Source organism: Dendrobium catenatum, unplaced genomic scaffold, assembly GCF_001605985.2.
Source record: "Dendrobium catenatum unplaced genomic scaffold, ASM160598v2 fragScaff_scaffold_1671, whole genome shotgun sequence".
Classification (NCBI taxonomy): Eukaryota; Viridiplantae; Streptophyta; class Magnoliopsida; order Asparagales; family Orchidaceae; genus Dendrobium; species Dendrobium catenatum.
Window position 1 is genome coordinate 189,147 of NW_021320133.1, and position 15,546 is coordinate 204,692.

At 34.5% G+C, this 15,546-nt stretch overlaps 1 protein-coding gene across 2 annotated transcripts in view; it reads left to right on the top strand.

Moving 5' to 3' along the window:
- Nucleotides 1–15,546, top strand: part of LOC110095957 (F-box/LRR-repeat protein 4) — a 33,896-nt gene that overhangs the window by 12,423 nt on the left and 5,927 nt on the right. For both annotated transcript variants that reach the window (XM_020821690.2, XM_020821689.2), the window contains 2 exons: nt 4,643–4,835; nt 10,007–10,083. In XM_020821690.2, the coding sequence (XP_020677349.1) occupies nt 4,643–4,835; nt 10,007–10,083 (270 nt within the window). The remainder of the gene's footprint in view (nt 1–4,642; nt 4,836–10,006; nt 10,084–15,546) is intronic.

Sequence of the window (15,546 nt, forward strand, 5' to 3'; positions counted from 1 at the left end):
ATTTTTGTGCAGGTCTTTTCTATGATGTCATAATTAGTTTAATGAAGCAACCCTGCTTTTTCAAGAAATGCCACTTGATTAGTTTATAATTTTGAGGTTTAGAGATGCTTTTAAGACTTTATCTTGGGAAAGACGAGCATCTATAGATTCTAGCAAACAAATATTGATTTTGCTTTATTAAATTTATTTATTATTATTTGCTGAATGAAAGTTTAAAACCTGTCCTTTCTTTGATCATTTAAAATTACCATTACAAATACATGCCTTAAGAATGGTGATTTTCAGTGTCTATCTTCAATTTTCAACGGCGAAAATCATTCATGTATGTCATTATTTTAAAGAAACTGATGACTTTGCCCTGGTTAAAGTTAATAAAGGCATAGTTCAATTCTAGGACTTGCTTTAAATACTTATTTAGCCTTCATGTCACAACTCAGTTCATAAAATGTAGCATGTTTATAATTGATTTAACGAGAAATGTGGTCAGCCCCTGCCACACTACATTACAAAACCTTTTCATTTTCTCTTTGTAAAATTTTATGCCTTTTGTAGAACTCGAGTACCTTTGTTACTTGGTTTTTGTTTCATTGAAGGTGAAACTAGCGTTTACTAGAACATCTTAACGGGGAATACCCTTAATATTTTTTAAGTTGATTTCATGAAGTTTTTGTAAAAATAGTTGGTGGTGTGATGAAATGTGCAAGAAAAGATAAAAAATAAGAAGATTTGTTATAAGAATTAGTTGTAAAGCTTAGAAAATTGAGAAAGATATAGAAGGGCTTATAGGGAGCGTAAGAAAACAATACGTGATACAAAAAATTCAGCTTTTAATAATTTATATAATAGATTAGATACTAAGGAGGACAAAAATGTATGCATAAGTTAGCAAATTAAAGAGATAGGAGAAATAATGATTTAGTTCAATTGAAGCGTATTAAGGATTGACGATCAAAAAATGCTTTTATTAAAAGAGGATATTCAACATATGTCGATGAGATATTTTAATAAAATTTTCAATGAAGTTGTGAGTTTAAAAATCGGGTCGGGTTCTTATTGACTCGAAATTGACACGAAAACTCCTATTTGACCCGGAAACCCGAGATTGACCCGTTTTTACCCGATTTTGACCTGAAAAATCGAAGATTGACCCGATTTTGACATGAAAACTAGCAATTTTAGGTCAACTTCGGGTCATTCATGTCGGGCCGGGTTGACCCGAACCCGAATCTGGTCGAGTTCGGGTCCGGAAACTTGACCCGTTTTTAAAAATGGGTTGGGTTCGGGTTGACCCGAACAATGTCGGGTCAGTTTCGAGTTCGACCCAAACCCGACCCGTTGACCTGAATTGACACCCCTAATTTTAGTCCTAAAGTATAACGTTTTCTCCAATTTAGTCCCTCAACTATACAAAATTGATCCGAAATAGCCCAATTGTGATCAATTTTGTTAAGTCAAGGGACTAAATTGAGATCAATTTTATATCATAATTACAACATGAGGGATTATTTTGTATCATTTTATATAGACGAGGGACAAAATTTGGGCAACATGATACTCTAGGACTAAATTGGCCATGTACGAATAGTCTGAGGACTATATTGAGATTTTCCTATTTTAAAATTATTTTGAAGACTAAAAATATGCCAGATAAGTGGAGTATTTTGGTTCATATTTTTAAGAATAAAAGTGATGCATACGAGTGTGAGAATTATAGAGGAATTAAGTTTATGTGTCATACATTAAAATTATGAGAGAGAGTAATTGAGCATAGGCTACGATGTGATATTAATATTTCTCAAAATCAGTTTTGATTCATGCTAGATAGGTCTACTATAGAGCTATACATTTGTTGAGAGGTATGATGGAGAAATATATAGAGAGTAAGAAGGATCTACATGTGTTTTTTATTGATTTACAGAAAGCATAGATAATGTTTCAAGAGAAGTGCTATGGAGAATTCTCGAAAAGAAAGAAGTTAATAATGTGGGGATAAATCTTTTAAATGGGAAGCTCTCTTAGAGGTTAGTATGACGACACCCGAGCAATTGTTTAAGTTACATCAAGTTGGCTGCAATATCAAGCGATTATATCAAAGGTCAAGGACAAGTTAAAAGCCAGTTTGGGGCTATAATAAAGACTAATCCCACTTTATGGTCTGAATTGTGAGCTACTTTAAGATCAAGCGCAACTTCAAAATATGCACAAGTGCTTCTCTATCTCTATATGGAGAGTTACATGAAGAACTGTGTTGCGCTGAGGGTATTGTTAGAGGAGGAAATTATTATCTTTTTCATTAGAGATCCACTATGTTTAGAATTGGAGATGAAAAACAATGCTCTAGGTTAAATCTAGATATCATGCATCACACCCCCATTATAATTATATTAAAATTTCAATTTTAGCTCAATCTTTTGATATCGTCAAATCTGGTGATCCATAAATTAAAAAAAAAAATTATAAATTAGCGAATCATGTTTCAAAGAATGGTGAAATCGGTTTGTAAAACGGCCACCTAATGGTCTCAAAATCCTTACTTGAACCGATAAGTGTCAATTTCTTAAGGAATTTCACCTAAACCCAAAAATTATGAAAAAATTAATGAAACTAAAACATAATATTATATATATTATGACGAAGACGATTTGTGATTTGGACTTATACAGACTCCTGAAATAATTTTTTGATTATTGTCGATAAAAAAATTTCGTTAAAAAAATTAAGGATTTTCACACAATTGGCACTAGGGGTGTAAACGAGTCGAGTCGAGTTTAGGCCCTTATCGAGCTCGACTCGTTAGATGGAAAGCGAGCTCGAACTCGAGCTCGTCTCACTATAAACGAGCTCGAGTCGACTCGCCAGCCATGGGCAGGAATTTTTAAATTTAGGCTAGATTTTAAATTTTTTTAAAAATTAGGCGGGATTTTTAAAATTTAACCTGGATTTTTAAAACTTAGACAAAATTTTTAAAAAAATATGAAATGTTTAACATTTGAATAAATTTTATGTGATTCTATTATTATTTTTATTATTTAAAATTAATAAATAAAATAAAATTATTTTAAAAATGTTAATATATATTCGAGCAGGCTCGCAAGTTCACGAGCCGAGCCGGCTCAAGCTCGATAAGCTTGGCTCGCGAGCTCATAAAAGAGTCGAGCTCGAGCCGGCTTGGCTCACTTACACCCCTAATTGGCACACTTGAATTTTATGTTTATATTGATGAAAAATGAGAGTTTTGACTCATGGAGAGCTTAGGAGAGGCTGTCACTGTTTAAGAGAAATAGAGGCAAATCTAAGTGGTAACTTGGATCATAGATACTATGTGAGCCATGCAGGTGTCATGCCCTAGGGTTGTGGGCAAGCAATAATGAGTGAGCTTGTGGCTAGTGTATGGAGTTTGCAGGGAGGTGAGCACATGGGTGAGCATTGTGATGGGTGGCAGGTGGGTCATGCATAATGAGCTATGGAAGAAAGGGAGGGGGAGGGGGAGGGGGAGTACTGTAGCTTGGGCAAGAGCTAACGTGGCTATGATCCAACATTAGGGGAGAAATTAATGTGTCTTACTCACTACTCACTAGTGATCATCCCTATTTATAGTTGAGGATTGAATACAATGTTTGAGGGCGCACCCAACTAATGTATACCACTCTTCAAATGTAGAGATCCTTCTTGTTCAATGTACTTTAATACTAACAGCTCCAAAGAAGAATCAACTATTGTTGAATGATGGAGAACAAATTCTTTATAAAGTAGAAGTGATGACGGCGCAGAAGAACTATATAACAAAAATAACAAAAAATGGCTTAGCCAATCAATTTAGGAAGGGCTTCTAGAAGGTACACTGGGTTTTGATAACACTTTGTAGTTGGGAAGGTGACAATTTTTTTAGCGAGAATTAAATGATATTATGTTTGTTTAGATTAGCTTAGGGTTTTGTTTGCTCTCATTATAATTGAAGGCCAATAATGCAATCTTGTTACCTTTAAAGAGCTTATGAGGAATTAATTGAAACTTAAACACGCCTTGTTATCCCTCTCCTTACAGCTTTCCTGCCCCTTCACCTCTCAACCATTTAAATTGAGAGCTCAACTAGAATGATTGACAATTGCTTTAATTAAAATTATACTCAACATCTAACGAGATTTGCCAAAATGTTTCCGAAACCGTATTAAGCCATCTAAATTCCAAGGAAGACCATCAAATCCTACAATAAAATTTGATCGCAAAACCTGGAGGGCTTATTTACTTGTATAAGTTCTTCCATCCACCTTGTGTTTGCTTCCTTTCATTTCAAATTATCCATAAACACAGGAAGAAATTCTTTAGGTAGATTGATAGTGTTTTAAACTGCACTTGACTATATATCAATTGATTCTTTTTTTTCTTTCAAAAAGCTTGTGTAGAGGTTTACTGCAACAGGAGTGATATTCTTTACTGGCAGTTTCTTGATGGAGTGGTTGCTACACTTGACCACATGATTCTTTAGATACGAGCTTTTTGCATATCTGAAAATGACTTACCTTAACAAATTGTGTATATATGATGAATACGACATGAAATTTAAACATGAAAAAATAGGACATGAATTTTAATCTTTTTATCTCTGAAAATCATAGTACATTTTTTGTGTCATGATTAACAGAGAACTTCTGGACTTGGCACTGTTGTACTGTCCAAGGATCAGGAATAGTGCGCTTCACGAGATTAGCAAAGGCTGCTTACATTTGCAGGCTCTTGACTTAGTGGATTGTTCAAATATAGATGATGAAGCTCTCTGTAGTATAGCTAAAGGTTGCAGAAATCTAAAGAAACTTCATATTCGCCGTTGCTATCAGGTAATTATTTCTTTTAAAGTTCACATTATCAGTGTTTACTTTTAGATTGTCGGACACTAAAACATAAGTCGTTGAGATGGTTGAAAAAATTGCATTTAGAAAAAAATATAGGGATTCCTGTATATGTTATACTCTTAAATATTGAAGTTATACTATCTTCTTTAATTTTGAATTGTTTGTGATGCAGTAGAATCAGCTTATTGGTTCATTCAGACTCATTTTCCGCTTATTACATGTAATGTGAAAGATAACTTTGAAAAGTTTGTACACCATGAAGCATCACATCAGCTTATTGAACATTTTAAACAAATAATCTAGCAAATATTAACAAACGTTTCTTGTTCATAAAATTTATTAATTAAAAATTATTATATCATTATGTTATAATAAATATAAAATATTTATATTATGTATGTTTATCAATTTTATAATCAAATATTAATCGAGTTTTTAATGAGTTTATTGATGTAGAACATAATGACCAAGATGATTTAGATTAGGATTTTGCACACTTGATGATTAAGATCAAGTTAACTAGAGCTTGATGTTGATTTAGACAATGAAATAAAACAAAAAAGCGATAACAAAAGCTTCGGCCAAGTCACCTGCAAAAAGTAAAAATCACATAACAATCAATTACTCTTGACGTTGCAAACGAAATGGGTTTCAACAAGAAATCCCTAATCTAACAATAAGAGTAGTGCTATGCAAGATCTCTCACACAACTCCTAATAAATACTAGGCTTTAGCGGGAAGAATCAACACAACTTTTCATGAGGCAATTAATAACTACAATTGAGAGTGACTAAAAGATAAAAGAGTAGGAGGAAAGTTCACCCAAATAAACACGACAAACAAGGCTCCGGTGTGGTGTTTATGTGCTTGAGAGGAAGTAGACAGCAACCTTTGATTCTTCTCGATGTCTTTGGACAGCAATCTGATTTTAAAACTGGCGGAACAACAATATGAGATGGTTACGAATGTTGGACAGCTGCTTTGACACTTGGAAAATTCTGGACAGCAATCTCCAACGCTTGTATAAACCTTGGGCAGCTGTTATAGGCTGCTGGAGGCTTTTGAACAGCAATTTCAGACCTCCTAGGGTGTAGGACAACAGTTGGTGGTTGGAGGAACCTGTGGACAACACACTTCTATGTCTAGAAAATTCTGGACAGCAAACTATTCAATCATGGAATGCTAGACAACAGTTGTAACGGCATGGACAGTAGCTTGTAAAGCTGTGGATCCCTTGGACAGCTCATAGGACTTGTTCAGAAGTCTGAACTTGACTGGGAGAACTTCAGATTTTCAGATCTCTGGATGCAGGAAGTAAGGAATATGGTGGGGGGAATTAGTGAACGGCAGCAGGAGTAGCCTTGGGATAGATTTGATTGCTTAGGTGGCAAGTTCAATTAGATCCCAAATTAAATTGGGGAGAGAGGGTGATAGGAGAGAGAGAGAGGGGGGATTTGGGATTATTTTCCAAAGGAGAGAGACTTCCTTATGGAAGGAATTTAATTGGTGGGGACATGGGAATTTCGGCCAGGTGAGAGAGAGAAGAAAGGGTGTTTAGGTTCAATGTATTTGGAGTTAAGACATTAATGGCTCAATTAATTCAGATTTGGATTAATTGATTTATTTAATGGCCTTTCCAAAGATAGGATTAATGAAATAAGAAGGATTTGAGATTTGAACTTGAATTATTTCAAAATTCAAACTCCTTCCAAAGATAGATGAAGTTAAATAAGGAAAGTGGAGCTTTAGGAAATAATTTTAAAGAAGGGGTAGGGATTTAAGGCAAGAGTCTATGGCTTGCTTAATAGGGAATCTTCAATTAGGTAAGTGAATTAAATCTCATTCAATTAAAAATTGAATTGATATGAGATTTAAATACTTTCCTAAAATAGATTTCGTATTTTAGGAAAGATTTTGAATTTCAAATCACTTGGATTTGAATTCAAAATTAATCCTAATTATAGGCAATCTATATTAGGAAATAAGAGAAAAGGAGGGAAAATGTTAAAGAGGGGCCGGTGGTTTGTGGTTGGGCTGTGGATGGTGGAGGGGAAAAGAGGGAGAGGTGCGGGTGGGGGTGGAGTGGGGTTTAGCCGACGGTGAGGGTGGATTTATGGTGGCCGGCGGCTTAAGGTGGGGGTTTGGCTAGTGAATCCGGCGGCCAGGAGGAAAAGGAGAAGGAAACGATAAACAAATCACGAACCCGGCCGTCTCCAAGGTTGATGGGTGATTCGTTTTCCCTCCCTAGGGATTCCTCCAAAGCTCTCTAGAACTCTCACAACTCAAGAACACATGCGCAGGAACTTTTTTCATAATAATCATTCATTAACCCTCCAAAAAGAAGAGGGAGGCTTTAAATATCCAAATACATTAAGGAAAATAATAAAAGACGCTATTGCCCCTAGGGCATACATAAGACAAAGTCCTCAAGTGAGGGTTGAAAGGGAAAAAGAATAATAACAAATCAAATACATAAAATAGATCAAAATAAATAGGCACGATCGTAGTCGTAGATCTCTGATGTCCTCATCACTTATTCACGAGTTCTTAATCGAATACAAATCGAGCTTGTTTACGAGTTTTAAATGATGTTGTCGTGAACATAAATGAGTCGTACACATTATTGTTCAAACTTGTTTATTTAAGGATTGAATATTTAAAAAAATGTTCAACTTTGTTTGCTTAGTTAATTAAACGATCACGAGCGAGCTTTAATTGAACCGAACAACGACTATCTCTTTGAACGTTTGGTTCGCTTACAACCCTAAAAGTGACGTTGAGGATGCTGCGTTGAATAAAAAATAGTAAATGAGCTTTAATTTTATCACCCTTAAAAGTGTGCAAACATATTATGCAAATGCACAATCATTCACATATCACTTAAAGTGAAACTTAAATTACCCGCATGTGCCCTGAGGGCCATGCTAGATTTTCAAACTTAAGGTCTAAGAATGTTGCACGGGTCAAAGTAAACATAGGTTTATGTCCAATTCTCCTCCTTGAATGGACCAAAGTTGACACGACTTGAACTATTGAACGAATACACAACCGTAGCATCAATCAAAGTATTTTATTTTATACGTTTATATTAAGCCTTCAAGACGCATTATAAGAAAGATTCGCCCAGTAAAACACAAATTCTCCTGACTGACACTTGTTGAATTAATCAGAGTATTTGATTTTAATGTTCACATTAGGTCTTAAAGGTCTCTTACAAGAAATGTTCTCTATTTAAAACATAAACTCTTAGAACCGATGCTCGTTGAATTAAACGAAGTATTTAATTTTATACGTTTACATTAGTTCTTCAAGGTCTTTAATGAAGAAAACTTATATATTAAAATACAGGCTCTCGGTCCTGCTACCTATATGAAAACCCTTAAAATCGATTGTCGAACCCGATCGTCTATTGGCAAGCAAACAAAGTCAATAAGTTTTGACTAATAAAATGAAATTATCCACAAACCTCGATGATGGTCATGTTGAAAGTTAATATCAAATAGAAGGGCCTCTACCTTTTAAATACTCCTAAATCTCAAAATTAATCATTAAGGAGCTCTGATTTTAATAAAAATTTCAAACTTAAAAATCACTAAAATTTAAAATATTCAAGAAGAAATTAATCACATACATATTAAATCAAAAGTTCATTCAACATTTGCAATAGTTTGTTGAGCTGTATAAATTTGAAAATCACTTCAACTCATAAAGAACGAATGTCCAGTTGAAACAAATTCATTCTCAAACCATCTCTTGCCGATAAGGACGTGACATGTGTCCTTTAATTGGTAGTTTCGTCGTCAAATGGCACCACAGATAAACGATTATGATCTGGGCCCTTTGACCGACTAGTTTTACTGCCAAATGTTACCACTAAATTATAGTCACAACCAGAGCTTGTATGTTTCCCAATGGTTAAATTACTATTGAGTAATGAATTATAGGGTATAATCAATAGGGCATTAAGCCCTTTGTAAGCTAAGGTCGACTTGAATTTGTCCCTTAGATAAAAACTCACCCTAAGTCTACAAAGTTATCTTGGATGACGCAACCTTTAGCTGCTAACAAGGATCTTTCTATTAGGTTGGATTGACTAACTTCTTTTTACTAAGTAGATTAGGGACTATAACAGTCTGGGATGATGGAATCATGAGATCTTGATCGAATCCGTCATTATTCTCCCATCACCCGCTTTTAGTATACAATAATAAGTTTCAAATCTTAAGACCCCCCAAATTTGATCTTAAAGCGCTAAAGCTGTTGCTACTATACGTTGGGTACTCAGTCCCTATCCAACGACTAGCCTTAATCGAAATTGTTTTCTTGTTATTGAGAGGGGTAATTAACTATAGGGGCTTGCCCCCATAGGAAACCAGATCTGTCCTCACAAAATGAGGGCGAAATCTCTAAGTAGTGTCTTGTCTAAAATTTAATCTGCTTTATGAAAATTTCCCCTGGAACCTTAAACTTTTTAAAACTCTCCTTGTCGACAAAAAAGGCGGACAGAGGCCGGGGCGCGAATTTTTGGAGCCCACAATTGATCATAGGGATCATATGATTGGGAGTTTTCTGTCATGATTTGAAGAGGGTAATTATTCATGGGGTTTTGTGCTCATTATAATTTTTGACCTTAGATCTTGATTCAATAATTAAAGGATACAATTTAAATAGACTCAATCTACGCCATGAAAAGTTGCTGCCATTGTCTCATTAAGTCAAGGAGGTTCGAGGGGTACTTTTCCTAAGCAATCAACGAAGTTGATAGATGAATTTGTTTAAACCTTTCATTATCGTCTATTGAAAAGATCCCCATGTCCTATCCATCTTGTATGCATTCCATTGATGGCTTAGCTACTATGGTGCTTCCTATAAGGCGAAGCATGCTAATCATCCATGTCCTTTTCAAACTTACATAAAGAGTTTGTATATCCGTACATATTGATAATGCAAGCATAAGATATAGCCTATATGATTGCCGTTCCCATGGTCAACCTTAAAAAATTATAACAGCTTACTGCATTTTCACTTTCTTGGTATAATTTAAGTTGAACATGTTTTATTTCAACTTGTTTAATTTCAGGTTCTGCAGCCAACAAATATGATTTATGCTAAGTTTTGAACATCAGATTTTGATTTCATTTTCTAATTTTTTCAAGGTTGGAGATCACGGTGTTATCTCTGTTGGTGAAAATTGCTTATCTTTGACTGACTTGAGCCTTCGTTTTTGTGATAGGTAAACATCCTCTACCAATCTACTTGTATTTCTTGTTCATAATACAAGTAAAGTCATCTATTTTGAACACTCAGACTTTATTTCATAGTATTGCTCTTGCTTCATATCATTGTGCATGGTTTTTTTTTTTGCTTTGAGGTGAAACTAAATCATGCGTGCTTGTTTGCCTAGCAATTTATAACACCATAAGTACTACAATAACAACAGCAACATCAAGCCTTTATCCCACTACGTGGGGTCGGCTACATGATCCTTTTTCTCCATTGTGTCCTGTTAAAAGTTAAGTTTTCGTTTAAATCTAATAAAGAAATATCATTTCTAATATTTTCTAACCAAGCCTTTTTAGGTCTTCCTATCTTTCTAATAAAGAAAGATCATGACATGAATCCTTTAATACATAAATACTTAAATAAAGAAAATATTACAAGGTCTTAAACTATTCAACAGCATGCATAACACAACTTTATGGAAGATATTTTACATAGTGAACTAAATAATTACTAACAAAGAGCATATCAAAAAGCAACATAAATATTAATATTTAAAAGTAGTTTGACTCATCCCTTTAGAAAGGATTATTACAAAAGGTTGATGTTGATTGTGAAATGCTTGGGGTTTGTAACTCAAGCTGACGAACATAAATTAATGAGCAATTACAGTAAGAAGGATTGCAAAACTTTGAGATGTAGAGTAGAAGAAGACAAAAGGGAAACACAAACTTGGAGTGACTCGTGTATATAATTTGGATCAAGAGTGAATAGCACTCATAACTAATCTCATCGATAATTCATTCATTAGTAATAATGCAATGCCCTTAAAAGCAATCTTATTTTATAAAGACAAACAATCATAAGATAAGGATAAGATTATTTCTATCCGTATCACCTAAACTAACGATGCAATTATTCTTATTTTTTTATGTATAATCTAATTAAAAAAAAGCAAGTAAAATTCAACATAAATTGATGCGGGTTCTTCTAAAAAGCCTTGAAAATCCATCGTTGTTTAGTTCCCTTGTTGAATATTTATAACTAGCGTATAATAAACTAGTTTTTTGTGGCCTAATTTGGCTAAATAATTAACCAATCTTTTTTGTACGACATCAATTCACCTAGTTTGTAAAGAATTGTCTCTGAAGAGTTTCCTGATGTGTGAGGAGCAATAGTATGGAGAAATCCGAAAAGCAAACAAAATTCTAGAGGCCTAGTTGACTAGGAGGCGATGACAGCATAGTTCAATCTCTTTTATGTGTGAATTAAGCAAATTATAATCATCTTAAATAACGTCTCTTGAAGTAGTGGCAAGTAAATTGAAACAAGGGTAACTTTAAGAAGTTGGAGAAGAATACATGCTTTGTGACACTTACATATATCTACATGTCATAATCATTAGAGTTTACCTGAAACATTGTCTCAAGCTCAAACACTTCATCAGATTTAAGCTCTCTTATTATCCCCCACTCTACCTCGTGAACAATAGTAGACTTGAGTGCTACCAACTCATAATTATTTTGAAGGTCCACTTCATCTTCAATAAAGACGTGACATCATAAATACTTTTATAATGACCATCATCTTAATGAGAAGGATGATAAAATTTTGGCACATAGTGTTAAACTTAAAAAGTTTCCAAGATAATGTTGATTAAGAGGAATGCATGGAACTTGTATGAATTTTATGTGACTGATGGAAAGAATCTTCTTTGAACACATTCATGTAAGGGCATCACCAAAATATTTTGTAGAGGATAACTTTTGGAACCTTTGATGATGAGAAAGCGATGGATCATCGTATTCATAAATATAAGAGAATGATTTATGTGATCTATCGAAAATTACAATTTTCATGGTGATCATTGCCAACATCATAATGGTATGACTTACAAATCATACTATGCAAAAAAGAATTATAAACATCAACATATTTGTATGAGTGGAGAGATGTAAAAGGATAAGATTGACATCCACAAGCTTAATCCTCTAGAGTATGAACATAAGAATGATAAAAATGATATTCATAATATGCGAAAATCATGTATTGTGATAAATAATGCATTGAAATTTGACAGTTGGAGAGAAGATGCTCATGACGAGACTTTAGAGTTTCTATTGGTGGCTACCACCAAGAACTTTGGCTGTTTTTTTGGGTTATGTGGAAGATCTTTGGATCATTGAAGAGGCGTTTCATGGCAGAATTAGTGATATTGTTGTTCTTAAGAGTGTGCAGTAAAGCTTAGAGGATGACAACTACGAGAACTATTATGAAAAAGGTAGTCATGGGAGAATTTTTTACTCTTAACAAATTTAAAATATTTTATGATCAAGTATGGTATAAAAAATAATATACTATCCTGAGAGATAGAAATATTATTTTAATATGAACTCAATAACAAAACTTGTATGTTATTTTTTGCATGCTTAGAGATATATTTGATTGAATATAGTTTATTTTATTCTAGGGTGCAGGTATCTCATAAGAGAAAGCTCCTATTTACATCCCAAGAATATTGGGCTCTTGAGAATATTTTTTTCTTAATATAATGTTTTATATTTATTTTATTAAAATACTGGTTATTTTTTTCTATATGATTACAAAAAATTCTTTGAAAGATTTGGTTTTTGAAATTTCTAGGATGACTGGATCAACTTAGAACTAATGAGTAGATGATAAAGAAAAAAAGTGTAAGAGTACCTGATTTTAAGAAACTCAGAGCTATTGAATACTATTGTATGTTGAGCTTTATATTTTAAAATTAAATTAATGTTTAAGTTTACCGATTTGATTTAAAAAATTGGGACTTATGTTCTAACAAAATAAGGTTAAGAAAATGTTTAAAAACGTGAGGGTTTATGTTGTAACTGAAAAAAGCATTAGTCTTGGAGCTTAAATATAAGATGAGAATCACCAATAATTTATAACTCAGACCTAAGTCTACCAAAATGCATGAGGCTTACAATTTAAAATCTCGCTTGAGGTTAATTCAACCCGACATTTAGTTTTATAATCATTGCTGGAAAGTACAACCCATTAAACTCACCTAAGATCTTTAAAGTTATAAAATTTTGATCTCAATGCATAAGATTGTTTTGATTTTAGGAAAGGGCTTACAATTTAGCGACATAAGCCAAGATGACTAACTTTGAGGGTATGTGCATGTTGCCTCATATATTTTTTTATTATCTAGTCCTTAATTTGAGGGTTGCTATTTTTATATGCGACTCATGAAACTATTCAATGATATTTATTAGTTAAATATATTGGTTTGATGTATAAGCAGTCTTATGAATAAGTAATTAGTCAAATTCAGAATTGCATATTAAGATCTATAAGGAGATTTTCATTTTATTTTTGTTTTGAAAAGCTTGCTTAGTTTTGGATAAGCTATTCAATTTTATTTAAATATTATTTATGATTGGATTTTAAGATTGCTTACATCTTAATAGGTACAAAATTTAATTTTCTAATAGCTTACAACATAAGATGTCTAGACCACCTTTAAAGAAAGCACTAGAAAAAATTAGGAAAAAAATGCATTTTTAATGTGCAGTCAAGATAAATGAGCAATCAATCACAATAATCAACCACAAAATGATGAAGGGACCTTTTTATAGCCAGAAAAAAGAAAATGATATATGAGTTGCCTTAAACAACCCAATTGAATTTACTAACTCAAGTTTGACTTCTAATGTTGATGTAGGCAGGGGGGGTCAAATCATCTTGAATTTCTTCTTGACCTTGGGCTGCTTGTTGTTCTTGGTTTGGGGCATTGGGCTTCTTGCTCTTCTCAGTTTATGTTGTCTGTTGCTGTTCCCGTGGTCACTCCCTCTCGGTTTTATCCCCTGGCTGTTTTCCCGTGAAGTGCTGACCTATTTCCTGTGCTGGCTCTTCGGGTCCCTTGCTGGCTAGGCTTCCCGTGACTTTTGGCTGGGCTTCCCGTGGCTTTTGACTGGGTTTCCCGTAGTTTCTCTCCCTGTTTTCTGTGCAGAATTTCTGCTGGCTGTTATGTGTCTTTTGGCCTTTCATTTCCCCAAATCTGATTGGATTTGGTTGGAGGTGCTGTGGTTGTTTAGCTTCTTCCTTTGCCTATAAATTAGAGATGTTTTGAGGCTTGTAGAGGTAGGATATAATGTGATTTTTGGATAAAAACCTGAGAGGTTTTTCTTCCTTCTTTGGAAAAGCTTGCGAGCTTGTTCCATGCTTCTCTTCTCCTCTAGGAAAGCTTGCGAGCTTCTCCTCCTTCGTCTCGGATTTCTTATCTCGTTCTTCTCTCCGCAAGTTCCCTTCCACGTGTATCTTTCTTCTCAATGCGACGAATGGCAAGCTTCTTTAGGTGTCGTTTATATGTCATAAATTTGTAATGTCATGTTATGATGTGATTTTTTAGGATACTTGTGTATTTTCTTTTATCTAGGAAGTTTGTCTCTTGCTTACAAAAATTTTGGGGTTTTTCCCAAATTTTTGCTCGCATTAATTTGGTATCAGAGCAAGTTGGTATATCTTAAGTCATTGAGTCAAGTTGTTGTATGAGTCTTGGTGTCATGTAAGTTTTGTTTTTTTTTTTTTTTTTGAGTTATTAGTCATAGTCCATGCAATCAGCCTTCGGAAGCCTCAGGTCAAGATTCAAAACAAACTCAAGTTTCATCAGGAGATGAATTCTTTCAACCGGAGGAGAATTTGACGTAGGCAGGGGGGGTCAAATCATCTTGAATTTCTTCTTGACCTTGGGCTGCTTGCTATTCTCGGTTTGGGGCCTCGGGATGCTTGTTGTTCTCGGTTTGGGGCCTTAGGCTGCTTGCTCTTCTCGGTTTCTGTTGCCCTGTTTCTTGTGCTGGCTCTTTGGGTCCCTTGCTGGCTGGGCTTCCCGTGTCGTTTGGCTGGGCTTCCCGTGGCTTTTGGTTGGGTTTCCCGTAGCTTCTCTCCCTATTTTCTGTGCAGAATTTCTGCTGGCTGTTATGTGTCTTTTGGCCTTTCATTTCGCCAAATCTGATTGGATTTGGTTGGAGGTGTTGTGGCTGTTTAGCTTCTTCCTTTGCCTATAAATTAGAGATGTTTTGAGGCTTGTAGAGGTAGGATATAATGTGATTTTTGGATAAAAACCTGAGAGGTTTTTCTTCCTTCTTTGGAAAAGCTTGCGAGCTTGTTCCATGCTTCTCTTCTCCTCTAGGAAAGCTTGTGAGCTTCTCCTCCTTCGTCTCGAACTCCTTATCTTGTTCTTCTCTCCGCAAGTTCCCTTCCACTTGTATCTTTCTTCTCAAAGTGACGAATGGCAAGCTTCTTTAGGTGTCGTTTCTATGTCATAAATTTGTAATGTCTTGTTGTGATGTGATTTTTGGGGATATTTGTGTATTTTCTTTTATCTAGGAAGGTTGTCTCTTGCTTGCAAAAATTTGGGGGCTCTTCCCAAATTTTTACTCGCATCAAATGCATTCAAGATTTCACTTTAGAGTTCATATTTTTTGTTCAC